This window comes from Meriones unguiculatus, chromosome 1, assembly GCF_030254825.1.
Source record: "Meriones unguiculatus strain TT.TT164.6M chromosome 1, Bangor_MerUng_6.1, whole genome shotgun sequence".
NCBI lineage: Eukaryota > Metazoa > Chordata > Mammalia > Rodentia > Muridae > Meriones > Meriones unguiculatus.
Window position 1 is genome coordinate 20,917,262 of NC_083349.1, and position 18,652 is coordinate 20,935,913.

General features: G+C 50.2%; 1 protein-coding gene across 9 annotated transcripts in view; it reads left to right on the forward strand.

Moving 5' to 3' along the window:
* Shank2 (SH3 and multiple ankyrin repeat domains 2) overlaps window positions 1–18,652 on the forward strand; it is a 435,523-nt gene that overhangs the window by 36,816 nt on the left and 380,055 nt on the right. For all 9 annotated transcript variants that reach the window (XM_060383254.1, XM_060383259.1, XM_060383260.1 and 6 more), the window contains exon 3: window positions 13,737–13,956. In XM_060383254.1, the coding sequence (XP_060239237.1) occupies window positions 13,750–13,956 (207 nt within the window). In that variant the 5' untranslated portion in view covers window positions 13,737–13,749. The remainder of the gene's footprint in view (window positions 1–13,736; window positions 13,957–18,652) is intronic.

Consider the following 18,652-nt stretch of genomic DNA (forward strand, 5'->3'; position numbering starts at 1 on the left):
TGTTTCCGCAGGGCTCCAGGGTTCCTCTAGGGCTGGTGCTCATGTTTGTGGCCCCAAAGCCTGCTCCTCTCAACTTTTCCCAGCTGTAGGTTGATGAGACAATGGCTTCCCTGCTTTTCCAAGGGCTTATGAAAATTATGATAGTGAACGAGATGTCCCCAGCTCTTGCTTTGCCAAGCTTCTCTCTCCCCTGCGGGGCTTTGGACAGTGAGTGAGACCCACAATTCCAAGGCAGGATGGACAGGATCTCAGACAGGGCGGAGACCCCTCAAGCAGACAAAGTACAGAGGCATTTGAGAGGACAGGTCCCTGCAGAGACATCTGACTGGTGTGATCAGGCTTCAGAGGGAGATGTGAGAGCAGGCTCGGGCTTGGTTTTAGCCCTTCTTCAGGCTGTGGGCCCTGCTAAGTGTGGAGGCCGCTGGGATGTGTCACATCCTAGGTCCTGATCCCAAGGACCCAAGGCGTGGCTGGCTGGGGCTTGAGGGTTTTAAACTTTCCAGACATATCCTCTGAAGAAAACTACAACCTTGGCATCCAGATTGCAGGGCATCCTGGTTCCCACAGCTGTCTGGATAACAGGAACCAACCAGACCCAGCCTAGCCTAAATACTGTCATCAAGCATTGGTGAGGGCAGGTTGGACAGCTACAGCCCCACCTAAGGCACAAGAGGGATGTCCCCAGGTAGGTCCCTGCTTGGCAGTCAGTGCTCTTGGGGCTGCAGGCTTTCTTCAGTCTCGGCCAGAGGTGGTATCCCTCAGAGGGTCATCCCACTCCACGTCAGGGCTCTAGCTGGCTTTTCTTTCTTTTTTTTTTTTCTAGCTGGCTTTTGAAGGCGTTAAGAACTCTGTACAGAGCTGTGTGAGTCCAAACACGTGGTGCAATATTTTAAGGGTTTCAGTAACACATATATTTCAGCCTTAAAATGATAGTGGCATTTCTCTTCTCTGTTCTTTGAGGCTGATGTGTGCATGTGTGTGTGTGTGTGTGTGTGTGTGTGTGTGTGTGTCTGTCTGTCTGTCTGTGTGTATGTGTGTGTGTATGTATGAGTGTGGCGGCCAAAGGTCTATGTTGGGTGTTTTCTTCTATCTCTCTCTCAACCTCAGTTTTTCAGACACAGTCTCCTACTGAATCCAGAGCTCATCACTTTGTCTAGATCAATGATTCTCAACGTGTGGGTCATGAACCCTTTGGGGGTGAGTGTGAGCCTTCACAGGGGTCACCTAAGACCATCCAAAACCACAGACATTTACATTATGATTTAAAACTGTTGCAAAATTACAGTTACAAAGTAGCAATGGGAAAATATAATTGAATGGTTGGGAGGGGTCACCACAACAGGAGGACCTGTAGTAAAAGGTGGCAGCATTAGGAAGGTTGAGAGCCACGAGTCTAGATCAGCTGACCAGCCAGCCCCAGGGCTCCTCTCATTGCCACACCCCCAGTGCTGGTCACAGGTACATGGCATCATGACCAGTTTCTTTCTTTTTTTAATGTGGAAGCTAGGGATTTGAACTCAAATCCTTCTGCCTAAATGACTGAGCCACCTCCCCAGCTCACGGCTCTCTAAGTCTGTTGTATGGTGTACCTGGGGCCAGAAAGCAAGGATTTTACTCAGCTCTGGTCACTGTGGTTTAGAAGGTGCTGCAGCAGCCTCAGGCCCCAACAGTGATTATCGTGTGGAGATGCTCGTAGTAGGTTCCGTGGTGGCTCTTCTGAGTGCGGTCTTGGCTGATGAGTTACACTGTACTGGTGTAGCACCTGAGCCCAGAGTAGAACCCAGCAAGGCTGCCTTTTGCTCTGTTGTGATCTAGGTTAATGCCAGAGTACTTCAACCGGGCCAGAGGCTGCAGAAATGCAGCTAGGATGCTGATTGTTCCAATGATGGTTGGTCCAAGTGTTCGAACAGGAGTCTGTGTGCACATTTCATACCCCTGACATTAATGGTGCCTTTAGTGAGTCTTGGTCCATGGGTCTCGGTGCATGTTTCTCCATCATTTGTTGGCAATGTGAGGGATTCAGTTACTTTTTGTATCTTAATCTCTTACCTTTCTGACATGGTGACTTTCTCTGCTAGTTCAGTTTATCTTTAGATCCTCTTGGGCTTTCCATGCAGCATAGGTAATTATCTGGAAATGATGATTACCTCCATTAGTCTCAATCCTTGAGCAGGGTGTTCACTTTTCTGCCTGCTTGCATTAGTTGGCAGTGCTGCATCTCAGAGGCTCTGATCAAGCTAGGGAACTTATTGATCATGATGGAGGTGTCCCTTATTCCTTGGTGTCTATAGAAGACTGACCATGGCCTGGACTTCTTTTGCCTCCTGGACACAGGGACTTGCTGGACACAGAGCTGAAAGGTGCAGGATGGATGGCATGGCAGGAGGAGAACTCATGGCCTGTGGCTCTTCACATCATTTACTTCTTCTCTTCTGTGAAGCCTTTACCTTGCATATCCTTCCCACCCATGATGCACAGACTCTGAAGACATGTTATGTGGTAGTCCAGGTGTGTGAGGAGGAAGGCAAGAGCAGGGTGCACTGTGGATACAGTCTTGAATACTTCTGTAAAGAAGCTAACGTGCAAACCTAAACAAAAACTGGGTATCACACAGCCAGGGCAAAGGCTGGCTGGGGCCTGAGGAGGAATACAGATTGTATTTCCATTATATGAGGGGAGCAAAAGTGGGGAGGGGTGTGAAACAATTGTCTGAGGCTGCCCCAATGCTCGCCAAGGAAATATGGGCACAACCACATGGGTTGTCCCATCACCAGTATCAACCAGGAATGGCACTTGCTTCCAGGACAATGGCAGCACCTCTTAGCAGCCTTCATTTCAACTGACCTAGAATCGTCCTGAGATGCCAACACTTCAGACTGTTAGTAGAACAAACCAGCCCAGCGTGGCAGGTCCCTTAGGCAGTGCTGGCTAGTGGAATTGGTTTAACCTGGTAGCACGTGTTTTCTGACTTAGACCCTCGAATCTGCCATGATGAAGATGTTGCAGGGCTGGAGACATGGCTCTTGGACAAAGTGCCTGCTATGCAAGCTGAGAGCCTGAGGTTGCATCCCTAGGACCCATGGAAAAAGCTGGGTATAGTGGCACACATCTGTAGTCCCAGTGGTAGAGGGAAAAAGACATCAGGGTCCCTGGAGCGTACTGGATTTTCATTCTAGCCACCAGTGAACTTCAGCATCAATGAGAGACCCTGCCTCAAAAAATAAGGTGGAGACCTACTGAGGAAGATACCCAATATTGACCTCTGTCTTATATACCAACACTCACACATGTACACACACTTATACACACATGCGGGAACATGGACACACACAGGAGACTCAGATACACACGAGTTGTTGAGTGGCTATCATGTCTCCACCATCCTTTTCTCCTAGATAAATAGCCATTTCAGATTTCTGGCCAACATTGTCATGTGAGCACAACTCCTGCCTTCAAAGTTGCTTACTGCAGCCAGGCAGTTTCACTTCCTGCTAGGTTGTCTGTGGGCTCCAGGGAGAAGCCAGCCCAGTCCAGGAAACTTTGGAAGAGGCTGTCTTAGCTGTTCTTTGAGAAGCTTCCCTGCAAAGTACTAAGGTAGATTTGGCCATAGAGGGATCCAGGCATTTTTTACTCATTCTAGGTGTGTTTTCCAAACCACTTGACCTGAGAAGGTCTAGAAAGCATGTGTGTATGAACTGGAGGCAGTTTTCTGGCACCAGGTGGTCATGGCAGCTTGAGAAGGTGCTGAAATCAGCAGCTCAGTCACTGGGGGAGAAGGGCAGGCTGAAAGGAAGGAGGTGCTCATGGGACCTTTTACTTTGGTCTATGCAAAGTCATACATAGGGACATACCAGGGGCCAGTGCCTTAGAAAGTACTTAGAGTAATTTCTAATGAACCAAGACAGATGAGGAGTCTGTCCCTGAATGTCCAAGGTGCCCCCTCACAGATCATCTCACCAGTATATTGGCTGTGACCAGAGCACCTTGGACAGGTGCTTTAGACAATAGGTTGTCTCTCAGCCAGGAGGATGGAGGTGGGAGATGGAGGCGTTACTGGGCTGGCTCCTCCTGAGCCTCTCCTTTTCTAGCTGTCCCTTCCCTGGTCTTCTCTCTGCCTGGTATGTGACTGTGTCTAAGCTCCAGAATCTGTTAAAGACCTGGGACGGTTTATCTTAACTGTCAACTTGATGGGATTTGGGGTCACCATACAATCACATCTCTGGGCATATCTCTGGTTTCTAGAGTAGGTTCATTGAGTTGGTAAGACCCTGCGTGTGGGTGGCATCATGCCTTGTTCTGAGGTTCTACAATGTATAAAAAGGACAAAGCAACATGAGCATTCATTTGTCTCTCTGCTTTGGGAGTGTGGATACAATGTACCAGCTGCCTCACACTTCCACTGCTATGCCTTCTCCACCATGAGGGACTGGTTCCACAAACCATGAGACAAAATAAATCCTTCCTTCTTTGAGTTGCTTTTACCCAGTGTTTCATCACAGCAACGAGAAAAGGAATTCGCCATTATTGCATCAGGACTGAGTGTACCGTATTTGATTTACTTTGGTTTTGTGATGCCAGGGATAGAGTCCGGGCAGGCACTTTGCCCCTGAGCCCCTTTGCCTCTGTCCAAAGTCCCGTAGCCACCCTTGAAAGAATTTCATCAAAGTCATGTGACCAGGTCCAGGGAGTAGGACTCCCACATAGGAATATGGGGAGGCACACAGTTCATCCTACTCAGTCCACAGACCTCAGGACGTCAGCTTGTGGAACTCCCAAGTGTTTAGAGTTAGTCTTCAAAATGCTCAGCTGTTGCCTGGAGATTTTTGTCTGTGTCTTACGTGATGATCAGCCTTCAGGTCTTCAGCGAGTTGGAGAATGCAGTCACTTACCTGTGCTGTGGGGGCTTTAGGCAGCAGGGCAAATACCTCACCAGAATCTTGCACGGTGGCGGGGACATATGTCCCGTGTTGATTATTTTTGCCTTTGTTGTGACCAAATGCCTGACAAGAAGCACTTTAATGAAGGAAGGTTTTGTTTAGGTTTGCAAGGATACTGTTCGTCATAGCAGGGCAGGCCTGTCAGCAGGAGTGGGAGGCAGCTGGCCACATAGCTTCTGCAGTCTAGAACCTGAGCCAGCAGGATGTTGCTGTCCGGTTATTATTGCATCTCAATAATCTAGGAAGTTTCTCTTAGCTTTGCCGAGAAGTTTGTCTCCATGGCGATTCTAAGTCCCATCAAGCTGACACTCAAGATGGACCATCACACAGTCATAATACGGGTGTTCATTCAGCCTCACCCATGGTACCCTGTTTGGGCAGGAAGAACAGGATGCTTCCCTGGAGAACTAGAGGGGCTGTGGAATGGAAGGGTGGAGCTTTTCAACAGCTCCCTTGAGCTGGTGCCGGATGTGATCTGGCCCCTGTGTGGGTGACCCTTGACTTCTCTACTCAGCTCAGTTCCCAGGAGGCCAGAGTTCTTCTTGGCAAATTTGATTTCTGTTCTCCAGGTTTCCCAGGAGACTGCCCTCTATCCTGTGCTGAGACCTTGACCTGGGTTTAAATATCTAAACAATGCCCCAGGGGCAGCTTGGGAAGGAAAGTTCTCCCTGGCTTTAAGGACCAACAAATTTCATTACATTTAGTGCACAAAATAAACTAGAAAATAAAATCCCTCACCCTGTTGTTTGGAGAGTCTTTCTGGAAGGAGACTTCTGTGTGTTTTAAACCGGAAATCGGTCTGTGAGCCCCTGAGATTCTTGAATGGATTCCCAAAGGCATTGCAGCCATTGCCTGGATGGTTTTGTCTGTGTTGTCCATCAGGTCAGCCTGCATGCCGAGTATGAAACTGTATACATCTGCCAGTCAGGCGCTTTAGCTAAATAATCCAGTTTTAGGTTTTGCATGTTCCCAGAACATTCTAGTAGCAAAAATACCTCTTCTTTGTGGAAATTGCTTCTCAGTGGTGATTTTTCTTTTTCCCTTATTAATAGCTGCTGAGCAGGGCTGCTGCAGGAGGCCCACACTGAGGGTTGAGCCTTACTGGCCTGAGAGAATGTGTGTGCCGAAAGCGACCGTTCAGGGTGGCACAAAGCCACCCTTTCTCTCTCACCCTGCCTGCCTTCTGTTTCTGACCAACCTCTCTTGCAGCCTGGTCCTGAGAGGATCCAGGGACCGAAGACAGCTCCTGCTTCCCAGAACGAAGCCAGACAAAACACAAGGCACCCTATTCTGTTTGAGATTAGGGTAAATGAAGGGTGCCTGTTTGGTCTAAGTGTGCCCCATGTAGCCAGTGGCATGTTCACAGATCAACTTCTGTTTCCTGTTAACCTGAAAGTGAGTGTGCCCAGCTGCCCTCTGCCCTGCCTAGGAGTTAATCATTAATGTTTGCCCAGGCCCCTATCAGATGGCCAGGTGTCTGCTGTTCCCAAGGAGCTGCTCACCACATTCCTTATTAGGGTCACGACCCTCCAGGTCAGGTCTCTGGCCTTGGGATCTCAGGAACCTTCTGCAGAGAACCTGGTGACGGGGGCTCAGCTGATTCTTCCTCCCATCATCCCACTTCCAGACCCAGCCTCTGGCCTCTTTGGACTTGTCTGGTGGAATCTTTCTTAGGTACCTACCTGATTATGCATGTTTCCTCAAAGTCAGTGTGAGGGTACGATATGGGGTGTCCTTGTGGATGAAGAAGTTGCTGGTGGTAGCTTGGACTGCTCACCTCATTATTCTCCCTGTTTTGGGCTGTCAACTCTGTTCTTGGAGTCAGGCTATGGCCTTAGCCTGTCATGAATGTCCTCACCACCCTCTTTTGTTATGGAAAGAAGATGGTTAAGCTCATCTCATAGCTATAGTTTATGTCCGGCCCTGCAGCCTATTAGTATATCTACACATGGACTAAAAACCAAGCGTTTAAAATGGCGCATTTCCAACATCCAGCTTGTCACATTTCTGCCCAAATCTGATCAGTGTCCCAAAGGCCTAGGACCACTTGCTGCTGGTAGCTGGAGCTGATGCTCCACTGGGTGCAGACTTAGGGCCCATACTCTGCCCATCTCTCCCTCACTGCATCGTACCAGCTCTATGGCCTTGTTCCTGTCTGGCACATGTCCATTGAATGCCCACTGTATCCCAGATGATGGATGGAGACTGGCAAATCAGATGCACCAAAAACCAGTGCTCGTGGGCGTGTGGGTTCACTGGGGAGCTGAAGTGACACAGTCGCTAAGAGGGCTTTTGAGAGAGCTGGTTGGAGGCCAGGTTGGGGAGACAATAGGGAGGGGGGAAATGGACATGGCCACAGGTGTTTGCTTCAAGCTGTTGGATGTAGTAGTTTCAGGCATCTGGGAGTGGAATGTACTTGAGAGGGACTTTCTGTGCCCTGGCCCCCTCCCACTCCTCAGGACTGGAGTTCTGGGGACTGGAACATTTTATCTGTTTTCCATGCTGGGACAGAGCTGGCCTGGGCTGTGCAAGCTCCAATAGGAGCTGTTTCTCAAGGCTGGTAGGGAGCCGTTTTATGTGCTGGGGCCAAGGATGAGTGTTTTCTTTATGGGTAGCCAATGGCGCACAGGCCCTTCTTACTCCTCAGCATAAGGTTCTTCCTTTGACCTGGACACCCAGGAACCAAGCTGCAGCCATTGCTCATCAGCCGCATCTCTCTCAATGCCAGGACTGCCTTCCTTCTCCGTCCCTGCTGGTATTGAAAGCAAGGCAGCCCCAGGAGCTCAAATCACTGGGCCCAGACTAACACCTGTTAGTACAAAAGGCTCCGAGAGGTAGAACATGATGGGCCTGAACTCTCCAGAAATGATTTTTTTTTCTTTTTCTTTCACTCTAACACATGTTGTTTTTAAAGATAACTTGCTTACCTGCTCATCCTCAGAGAAGCCCCTGTTGTCTAGCCTAGCACATTGTGTGGCTGTGGTGGGGACCCTTTTGTGGGAGTGGCTAAGCAGGCTGGCTTCCTGGTGGACTGCTAAGCTGTACAGCCTGAGCAGGCTGACAGAACTACCCTGGTGCTGTGGCATCAGTGTATGGACATCATCATCCCTTTCCTGGAGGCTCTCAGCAGGGTCCTGACCACCCATAGTGCTACCTTTCCACCAGGGGTCAATTGACAGTGATATGCGGCCAACAGTCCCATGTCCTATTGGCCACAGCATCATGAAAACGGATTGCATATCTACCAAGAGGTATGTCACCAGCCCAGCCATTAGACACCCACTGAGGGAGTGCCCGCACTATTCTACCTCTGTGCATCCGAGCATTGCCCCATGGGTCATCAGTGATCCCAGCTGGGAGTCCTGCGCTGTACACTGCTCCCTTATGCTCCAGCACAAGCTTCTGGGAGGTCGGGCTAGGGTGGGCGTCTGCCCTTTCCTGCTCTCAAACACAGCAGCAGAGCCCAAGGCTGAGCTGGAGACACTAAGATCAGAAACTGGAGGCACCAGATAGGCCATGCTTGGTCTTTTAGATTTGCTTCCCAAAGTTAGCAAAAACTTTCCCCATGTATTTTATATTAACTTGAAAGGTTAATGGTGCCCGCATGTATGTCTGTGCACCATGAATGTGCCTAATGCCCTTGGAGGCTAGAAGAGGGAGCTGGACCCCGTGGAACTGGAGTTAGATGGTTAGGAGCTGCCATGTGGATTCTGGAAACTGAACCTGGGCGAGGGCCCTTACCTGCTGAGATGGCTCTCCAACCCCTTACTGACCCTTGCACTTACTAATAAAAACAACCCCCAAGCAGCAAACCCAATGGCAGGGGCTGCCCCATGTCCTCCACGTCTATGTGGGATGGAGAGCTCTGTCCTCCCCGCTCTGTCCCAAACAGTGTGGTCATGCCTCTGCCACTCAGAGGAGAAGCTGCTCTGTGGTCATCTAGCCTGTGACACTCTAGCTGCTTTAGAGTACAAGGTCGGCTCAAGGTTAATGAGGACCCATGGCTCCAACCTGTGGCTGTCACCCTGCCTGCCTGTTAAGCCACCTGAGAGCATTTAAACTGCAATAGCCACGGTGAGGCGGTTAAATAAGAATTTCTGGTCTGGCACTGGTGTGTTTGAAAAAGCTGCTCAGTCAGGATGAGAGCATGAATAGTTTTCTTAGAACCGGGAGCCTGGGTGGAAATCATGACACAACACGTAATTATCCCCCAAACCCAAAAATCCAAAGCACTTTGATATCCAAACCTTCCTGAACAGAAACGTTAGGATAAGAGTGGAAAATTCCACTCCTGACCTCAGGGCGTGGATTGTGCCGAAACACAGGTGCACTGACTGTGGTGTTTAAAATCACCACTGGCGACGTGTATACAACGCACGAATGAATTCATCTTCAGACCCGAGTCCCACCCACAAGATTTTTTGTTATGTGTGTGCACATCTTCTCAAACCCCAAAGAGTCTGACGTCTCTGGGGATTAGGGATCCTCATCTTGTGATGATGTCAGGTCAGGTTTGAATACAGACCCCTGTTAACTCCCACACAGGTGGTGAGTGAGGGGCTGGAGGTCTGGCTCAGCAGCAAAGAGCATGCTCTTCCAGAAGGCCAGAGTTCTTCCCTTGCAGCCCACAACCACCCAGAACTCCAGCTCCAGGGGCTCTGATGCCCTCTACTGGCCTCCAGGTCACATGCACAGGCATGCATATAAAAGGAGAGTCTGGAAAAAACAGGATGGTGAATGAATGAATAAGTGAATACTAAATGTTACTTTGAAGCTGGTGCCTAACTGAGATGGACAGGCATGGCTGGATCATGGACCTCAGGTGTCTTGCTGGATCCTTCTGTGGCTGAGAAGATGCTGGCAGAAACCATGGACATGTTCAGCTAGTGAATACAGGAAGGCTTGTTTGCCCTGAGATAGTGTTTGCGCTCAACCAGGATTTCACTACTAGACCAGGCTGCTTAGAACACAGAGGTCCTTCTCGAGTGCTGGGATTAAAAGTGTGCTTCACCTCACGTTGCCTGCCCTGAGATTTTAACTGTGTATTACCCAGGGTGAACTCTGGAATTTTTACTTGCAGACCTTCCTGGCTGGTTGAGGGGGCTTATTGCTTGGGTTGTCCCTGAACGTGGGCTGGGCGAGAGTGAGGCCCCAGTAGAAACACTGCCAGGTCCAGTGGGGGAGCAGCAGCTCCTGCCTCAATAGGAAGATTCTACTGAATGACCTCATGAAGAGGAGTGTGCTCAGGTAACCTGGGGTTTCTGAGGGTCTCTGGGGACCCCATGGGGCTGCTGGGTCCAGGAAAGAGCTGCCAGTAGCTTCTACCCTTTGGCATCATAGAACATCCCTGGTGATAGGAAAAAACCAGGTACCTGTTTTTAAACGAAAACTCTAGATTAACAGGCATTTCTTTTCCTTTTCTTTTTAATTGAATTTGTGCATTTGTGTGTGTGCACATGTGTGTGTGTCCAGGTACACATGTGTATAGGTGTGATAGCTAACTGAAATTATAATTTGATACAACTTAAAGTCACACGGTAGGATGAGATTCTCTAATTCCAGCCCAGGCCCAAGGTTATGGGGCTAGCAAGCTGGTGCAGGTATCCCAGGGTGCCCAATGGTAAGGGATAGTGTCCTCGGTGTGTACAGAGGTGATGAAGGGTAGAGCTAGGTGCACCTTGTCGATTTTGCCTCAGCGACAGTGCAGCTGCAGCCCAGTGCTGATTCAAAGTGGCCAGGTGGACCAGGGCTGAGCCTGGGGTAGCTGTCGCCTGAGATCTTGCAGAAGGCTGATAGAGGTATGTCCACATGGAGACAACCATGTTTGGAATTTTTCTGCTACTTACGGCCAGCTGAGGGACTGAAGAGTGAGAAAGGAGTCTGGGTACCCCTTATCCTTGCGGGTACAATCTTGGCACATGGCGGGTACAATCTTGGCACATGCATTTGAATCAGGCAGTGCGCGTTCTCCTGAGGCCCGTGGAGACTGCAGAACAGTGGTCATGTTAGATAGGAGGCCTCCCCTAGAGCACCCTGTCTCAGGGAGACTGGCTGGGTGCTGTGCTGGTACCGACAGGGTTCCCATAAGTGGCATCGCTGTGTGCCAGTATGTTGTGAGGCCAAGAAGGAGACCTGGCTTTGCGCATGGTGGCCCTGGCACGCATGGTGGGCAGAAGGTGCACCTGCCAGGGCCTGATGCTGCCTTCCCCACCTGTGCATACGGGCACTGCGTGCACTGGAGTGTGGGGAATGTGTTTCCATGCATAGAGAGACATGAAGTAGCGCTGTGGGCCATTGGTTTGGATTCCCACGCACTGGCATCCCCACAGCCACCCGCGCGAATAACTGACTGTGAACTGACCTTGTGTTATGAAGGGCCTGGTCAGGTACCTTTCCCACCCCTCCCTCCTGTCTCCTTTTGCTCTCCTACTTTTTTTTTTCCATTTAGTCACTCAGAAATCTACATTCTCACCCCAGCCATTCATATATACATCCACCATGTATACAGCCTTCCTACCACCTCGCCTATCTACCTGTCCTTTATCATCCATCCATCCACTCACCCTACCATCCATCCATATAGCCATTCATCCACTCGTGAACCCAGTCATCTTCTCATTCATATTCAGCTCTCATCCATGCACACATTTACCCAGCCAGCTGTTCATGGCTCATCCATCCATCTCCCCATCCACCTCCCTACCCACACATCCCTCCATCTCTCACCCTCCTTCCTTCCTTCTTCCCCTCATTCCATAGGGGAGGAAACCCCTTTGCTACTATTCTTGGTTCTCTGCTTTGTGGCTCCGTGAATTCAGTGACAAAAGGCAGATCCACAAAAGAGAAGCAGGTTGTTAACGGAGGCAGCCCACACCTCCCTCCCCATCGTGGGCTAAGCCTCTGGGAAGAGTGACTCAAAGGCTTGTTTAGAGCTGTGGCCTGGGGTTGTATCTCCGTGAGAGAACAATGGAGATGAGGGAAGACTTGATCTCAGGTGACAGTCTTTGGGACGGCCGACACACAGAGAGGAGTGCAGCGTAGCGCCGTCTCAGTGCAGCCTATCATGTGGGCTCCCCTGGGCTGGCTGTCCTCTAGATGACGAGTATCAAAGTTGTTTTTAGAAGTGGACCTTTGTCCTCCCTGGGAGACACAGGGGAGCAGCTTTGTAAAGGGATGCACTGCTCTTAGGCAAACAGGGAAACAGGGCTGTCCTTGCCTCCACTTCTGCTCAGTTGTCCTCAGCTTCAATTATTCTCTATGCCAAAGTAACCTGAAATTTGTGTGCGGGTGATGTTCCTTCTGTCCCTCTCTCCTTCCCTCTTTCTCAATTCCTTCTTCCTTCTTCCATGAAGTATTTCCCACCTAGGAAAACTTACAGCATACATCGTAGACACCCGTGCTCCCAGCTTTACCAGAGTTTGACATCTGTTGTCTCTTAGGCTGCAAGCAAATAGCCCTGTTGGGCTGGGCATTCCTAACTCTGCCCTCCTGAGAGATGCCTCCGGAGGTTCCTGCCTTCCTTCCCATTGATGCCTCCCTGCTGTGCTGTCCTGTTAATCTGTCTGTCTGTGGGACTGTCCCATGCCTTTCCAACCACAGAGATATCCGAGGTTATGTGAGTCTTTCTGCAAGTTTCTTCCTCTTTGCTCAGGGTCGTGTTTGGGGCCATCCATGCAAAGCTCAGGTTCATTTGTTCACAGCTGTAGAGCCCTCAGCCCGGCCAGGCGATGCTGAATGATGAGGCTGACCATGTATTCCCCCCTGGCCCAGGACACCTTAGCCCACATGGCCTTCAGCTTTTTGACAGAATTTCTATACAGTTGGAATTGCTGGTATGGTGGTCATATTTCATCAGCCTCCCCCCCCCCCCGAAGCCCCACTTTAAGCATTTATTCAGCTCTTTCTGGACTCCCGGAGGGGAAGGGTAACCTCTGGAGTCACCAAACACTGGATAACCTTTCCCGTGTTCTGTTGGTATTTTACTTTTATTTCCCCCTCTTGTAGCCCAGGCTGGCCTCAAACGCATTATCTCCAGGCTGACTCTGAATTCATAACCCTCTTGTCTCCAACTCCTAAATGCTAGCATGACAGGTGTGTGCTGCTATGCCAGGCCATGGTGGTCTTCCTGGTACTCACGGAAGACCCTGCTCTGAGGGAGCCACCTGCAACCTGGGCAGAGGTTTGGCACTGCAGCTGTCCTTACGTTGACTCTAAGGAAGGGGCTTCTCCAGTTTCTGCCTCTCCTGGCTTCAGCTTGCTTAAGACTTGGGTCTCTGTTCTGCTCTCGGACCTGGCAATGATCTTTCTAAGGCTATCCTCATCTTTCTGTGCTATTTTTACTCGATGCTGCTAGCCACTCTGTGTTTGAAGTAGGGGGTTATTACAGCGTAGCTTGCCGCCTTCTGACCTCGTGCCTGCGTTCCTTCCTCTCCTGCTGCCACTCTGGCCTCAAAGAAAAAACAGAGGTAGCTGTTTCTTCTATACAGGTAGTTTCAAACTGCCACTGCGGCCATCGACAAATCCCCGTAGTCGTGGCCATTTGCTGCAGCCAGGTGGGACTCCTTCAGAGCAGCTTCAGCACAGTTTGAGGGGCCTCTGTGGTCCTGGTCCTGCCTGCTGCCTCTGCCTAGGCTTAAGAGAAGGAGGGGCAGGTGGTGCCATATTTTCCACCTTTAGGGACCTGACATTATATGCACATGGGTGTGTGTGACATTGCAGCCTCAGAAACTGGTCTCCGTACGCCCCTGGATCCTCTCCGATATTTATATTTATTTACTCTCCTTTCTCCTTCCTGCACAGAGATCCAGGCACCATGCCACGTAGCCCCACATCCAGTGAGGACGAGATGGCCCAGAGTTTCTCCGACTATTCCGTGGGCTCAGAATCCGACAGCTCCAAAGAAGAAACCATCTATGACACGATCCGGGCCACCACAGAGAAGCCAGCAGGGGTGAAGATGGAGGAGATCCAGGACAACACACTGGTGATTCGAGTGGTCATCCAGGATCTACAGCAGACGGTGAGCCCCTGTGCACGGCGGCATGCTCTTCCACCCGCTGCTCACACGTCTGTGTCTAGCCAGCCGTGGCTCTGACTTTAACGGCGGCCGTAGGGGCTCTGGTTCACCCTGGGCCTGCCGACTGCTGCTCTACGCCCAGTGCTCCTGTGTAGCTCAAAGACAGTTCTTGCCCCTAGCATTCCCATCCCCTTTCCTTCCTGTTGCAGCCTAAGTTTCTTTGAGTACTCTCTACTCATTCTGTGTATGGCTGTGATGATACTTTGTAGCAGGGAAAAAGAAAAGAGGTGTATTTGGGCTCCTTGGTCATTTGGATAGCCAAGGTCAGAGGCTATCCTCAGTGTTCGCAAGGTGAGCCAGGATGTCACAGGCAAAAAGTGGGGCGCCGTGTGCGTGCCTCTGTCTGATAGACTCTTTAAATCCTATAGCTGCCAGGACCCACAGGAGCCATTCCTGGTTATAGATGAAGTGCAGTGGTGAGCACACTAGCCAGCAGCATCTATGATTCCTAAGCAGGAAAGGTAGCCCGCTGCAGCTGCCTCCTTTCGGTTGCTCGCAGCTTAGGCAGACAGCCTGTGCTCTCCCACTCCTGGAAGTAGGGAGTCTGGTCTGAGTGTACCTCACTTCCCCACACTGCTCTGGTCACTGTGTGGCTGTCCCTGAGCCCCGGGCCCATCATCATCTCCTGGGATGTCCACAACTTGCTCATGCGGATCACCCTGCCCAGTCCCCGGGGACAGGCTTGCTCCCCCTGGATGTTGGCTTCTGGTACTTGTGTTAGGAAGCGGAGGCAAGCTGGATGTGATAGATGACCATGGATGCTGTGTTTAGACATGACTTCCCAGGAGATCCCTGGGCCTGGTATTCTGTCATTTTTCTCTGCCTTTCTCCTTCCTTGTTCTTTAACTCCTTGGGGCTTTTCTGATGAAACTAAAAACTCACAGCAGAGATAAACCTGACTTCATGAGAGGTGGGTTGTGAAGTGTGGTTGCTTTGCTGGTCTGGGGTATCAGGCTCTGGCTCCCTGGGGCGTTACACAGGGTCATGCCAGGGCCTTTTGAGAATCTGTCTGGTTGGTGTCTGTGACAAGAGAGAATGCCAGTTAATGACAGGCCAGGAGAAGTGGTAAGGGGCGTGCTCTGGGGTGACAGGATGAAGGAAGTAGAGTGGGTTGACAGGGTGGGTGGTGGGTGTGGTAATGAGGCGATGGAATGAGAGTGGTGGGGGATTGGGTAGTGCGGTTAGCCAGATGGAAGATGGGGTGCTGGGGGATGGGATAGAGGGACAATGGGGTGGGAGTTAGGTGGTAGAGTGATGGGGTAAGGGGGGCAGGGTGAGGCAGGTGAGGGAGGGTGGCATCTCTCTAAGCTGCCATCAGCCAGCTCTTGAAGGCAGGCTCTGGAAGGGCTGTGTGGGCGCAGATCACACACACACACACACACACACACACACACACACACTATTCATCAATGAACATCACTGACATTATTCATTTGAATTTAAAAGGAGAAAAAGCCAGAGAGGAAACAATGAACATTCATCTTTTTTTGTTGTTGTTGCTCCAAGAAAGATGGTATCCAAGGCCATCTAGAGGGAAGCATTATTAAATCCATGACGAGGGCTAGAATTTCTGTTTCCTGTTCGGTCTTCCTTCTCTGGCTGTACTTTTCCTGGCCCGCTTCTGGATGAATGAGGCAGATTGCTAAAGTGAGCTGCCCCTCCAACTCCCAGGCTCTTGCAACAGCATCTCCTTCCCCCTCTCTCTGTAAGGAAGAAGAGATGGGAGGTTCTCATGTGCCCAGATACTTGCTGATTCAGGATCCTTTGCTTGGTAGCCAGGCCTTTTCTGGGGTGCGGAGTCCTCCCCATTCTCCCGTGTATCTGTCTTGACCATAAGGGATGGTGAGGGTGTGCTAGGGAGCATCTCACATCCCTGCCCTCCCCATCTTCCTTAGGAGGGTCACTTAATTGCAGACTGGGCCTTGGAAGGTTTAGTGAGCAGCAACTAGCTTTTTTTGCTTCCTTCCCTCCACCCCCACCCTGCGGCCCATCTTCCTTCCTCCTTTGGTAAGTCGTTGCCTTCAGACATTGCTTATCTTACTTAACGCTCATCCCAGCCTGCACCCCGTACCCGAGAGCCACCCCACCTCTGCTCTATGAAAGGCCAGAGACCTTTGCAGCAGCCTTTTCTTCATCACGTTCCTGCTTTGTTTGCCCCTGCGCTGGGCAGAGCCCATTGCTGAAGGCACAGCCTCCTCATGGACGTGAAAGTGTGGCTGGTCCTCGCCGTGTGTGTGCCATCTGCCCTGTAAAGACACCAGAGTTCCTGCTGAGGTGGAGTCATGGACGCTGAGCTCAGGGCCAGGGGCACTAGAACCCACATCAGTGAGACATTGTGTCTTCCTAAGGAGCAGCTCAGCCTTCCTGCAGTCAACATAATCATGAACTTCAGCACCCCGTTGGAAACCTATTTTTAAAAATGCAGTTACTTACTTAATTAATTCTGCTTGCTTGTATGTGTGTGTGTGTGTGTGTGTGTGTGTGTGTGTGTGTGTGTGTGTGCGCGCGCGCGTGCGCGCACGCACGCACATGCGCAAACCCATGTACAGTTTCTATGAGAATGTCAGAGGGCAACTTTCAGGAGCTAGTTCTTTCCTGTCATGTGGGGCTCAGGGACCAAACTCAGACCAGCAGCTTCACCCACTGGGCCATCTCGCTGGCCCTGGAAATCTATTCTAAGCAGGGAAAAGATTTTCAGAACAATGTACATTGAAAAAAATGTGAAGACTACAGCACAGAACAGACTGCAGTGTGGACACCTGTTTATAAAACAAGAGCTGATGCTGGGGGGCTAGAAGTTGTGTGTGTGTGTGTGTGTGTGTGTGTGTGTGTGTAACTCAGACTCTTCCTGCTTTGTTTATATCTGTAAATGAAAGGATTTAGGAATTATAAATCAGTTCCCTTAAGTTGGCTTATTCTTAGACAAGGGGCCCAAAGACAGTGAGGGGTGACGGCGTTTTAAAATGCTCCTTTGTCCCCTTTGGCTCGGACATGCGTTTTCCTCTCTAACACAGTTTGGGGCCAAAATTATTCTAGACTACAATTATTTTTGTTGTTGTTGTTGTTAAATATTTGGAAATAGGGTCTCACATAGCCCAGGCTGGCCTCAAATTCACTAAGTAGATGAAGATAACCTTGAACTCCTGATCCCCCTGTCTCCAAATCCTACCTGCTGGGATTATGGGCATGGACCACCACACTTGTTTTTTGCTTGTTTGTTTTTCAAGACAGTGTTTCTTTGTGTTTCTTCGTGTAGCTCTGGCTGTCCTGGAGCTCACTCTGTAGACCAGGTTGGCCTCGAACTCACAGAAATCTGCCTGCCTTTGCCTCCCAAGTGCTTGAGTTAAAAGCAGGCACCACTACCACCATACCTGTTTTATGTGGTACTGTGGGCAGAACCCAGGGATGAGTTGCTCCCTAGCTCCTAGAATGTGATTATTGTTTTTTTAAAATTTATATTTATTTTGAATTATGCATATGTGTGTGAGAGCACACATGTTCAGGCCTATAGAGGCCAGAAGACAGCATCCTTGGAGCTGGATTTACATGCAGTTGTGAGCTGTCTGATGTAGGAGCTAGAAACTGAATTCATGTCTTCTGCAGTACAATATCTAGTCCTGAAAGTGGTTCTTGTTGGTTCTTCGTGGAAGCGTGGCCTGAGGGTTTGCCCATTATTCCTTGCTAGGCAGTTTCCTGGTGTTCTGTGGCATAACCCAAGTTGCTGGCCTGGTTTCTGTCTACGTCAGGGGAACCAGCTAGCTTCACTTTGGGGGTTTCTTCATCTCAGTCCCTCTCTGTTGAATTTTCCATTGTCTTTGTGACATGCATTCGGCTGGACCCGTCAGTCCCCAGGATTCTCTGATCTGGAGTAGGGTCTGTTTTCATAGCTTCTCACTCTGTTTCTGACAAGTATTCTCTGGAGCTGTTGTTTGGCACATGTTCTGATGTCTGATTATTTCCCTCCTGAGTATAATATTTCTTCAGACAGCCCTTCTTCTATGAGCTGAGCTTTCACTCAGAGCAGAAGGGGGCCAGCTCTTTCCCCACCGTTCTCTTCTCTGCCTTCACTGTTGCCTAAGCCATCCATCCTTGCCCAGCCCACTCCAGCTGAGTGACAGCAGCTCTGTCTTTCTGTGGGTCCGAGGGCACTTGAGTAAATCCTTCCAGATCTCTTGTGAAGTTAGATATATCAGTCTGTCTGTCTGTCTTTACAGACATGGGGGTGGGGAATTTTTCTAGAGGGTTGGGGGCAGGTATCTCCCTTTCTTTTTTTTCTCCAAAGATTATTTTAGATGCTTTTCCTTGGGGAGTCCCCTGAACAAAGACTGTCTCTTCATCACAGACAGACCCCACCTGTCCCTCTCATCACTCAGTGAAGAGCCCTGTCTACAGGGTCTTCCAGCAGCTGGCTCCAGACCCTTCTCTCCCACCTAAGGAAGGGAAAAGAGCCACAGTGAGAGAGGAGTCCCACCTCCTGCCACAGGCTTCTGTGTAGGTTGTCAGAGAGGGTATGATCCAACTGTGTGTAGTGCCCCAATCTTCCTCGGGCACTATCTAGGCTGGCTTCTGTATTTTGGAACATTTAGTTTGCCTTGCTTAATTCCCAGGGATGGTGTTCCTCAGTGTTGGTGTCCAAAGC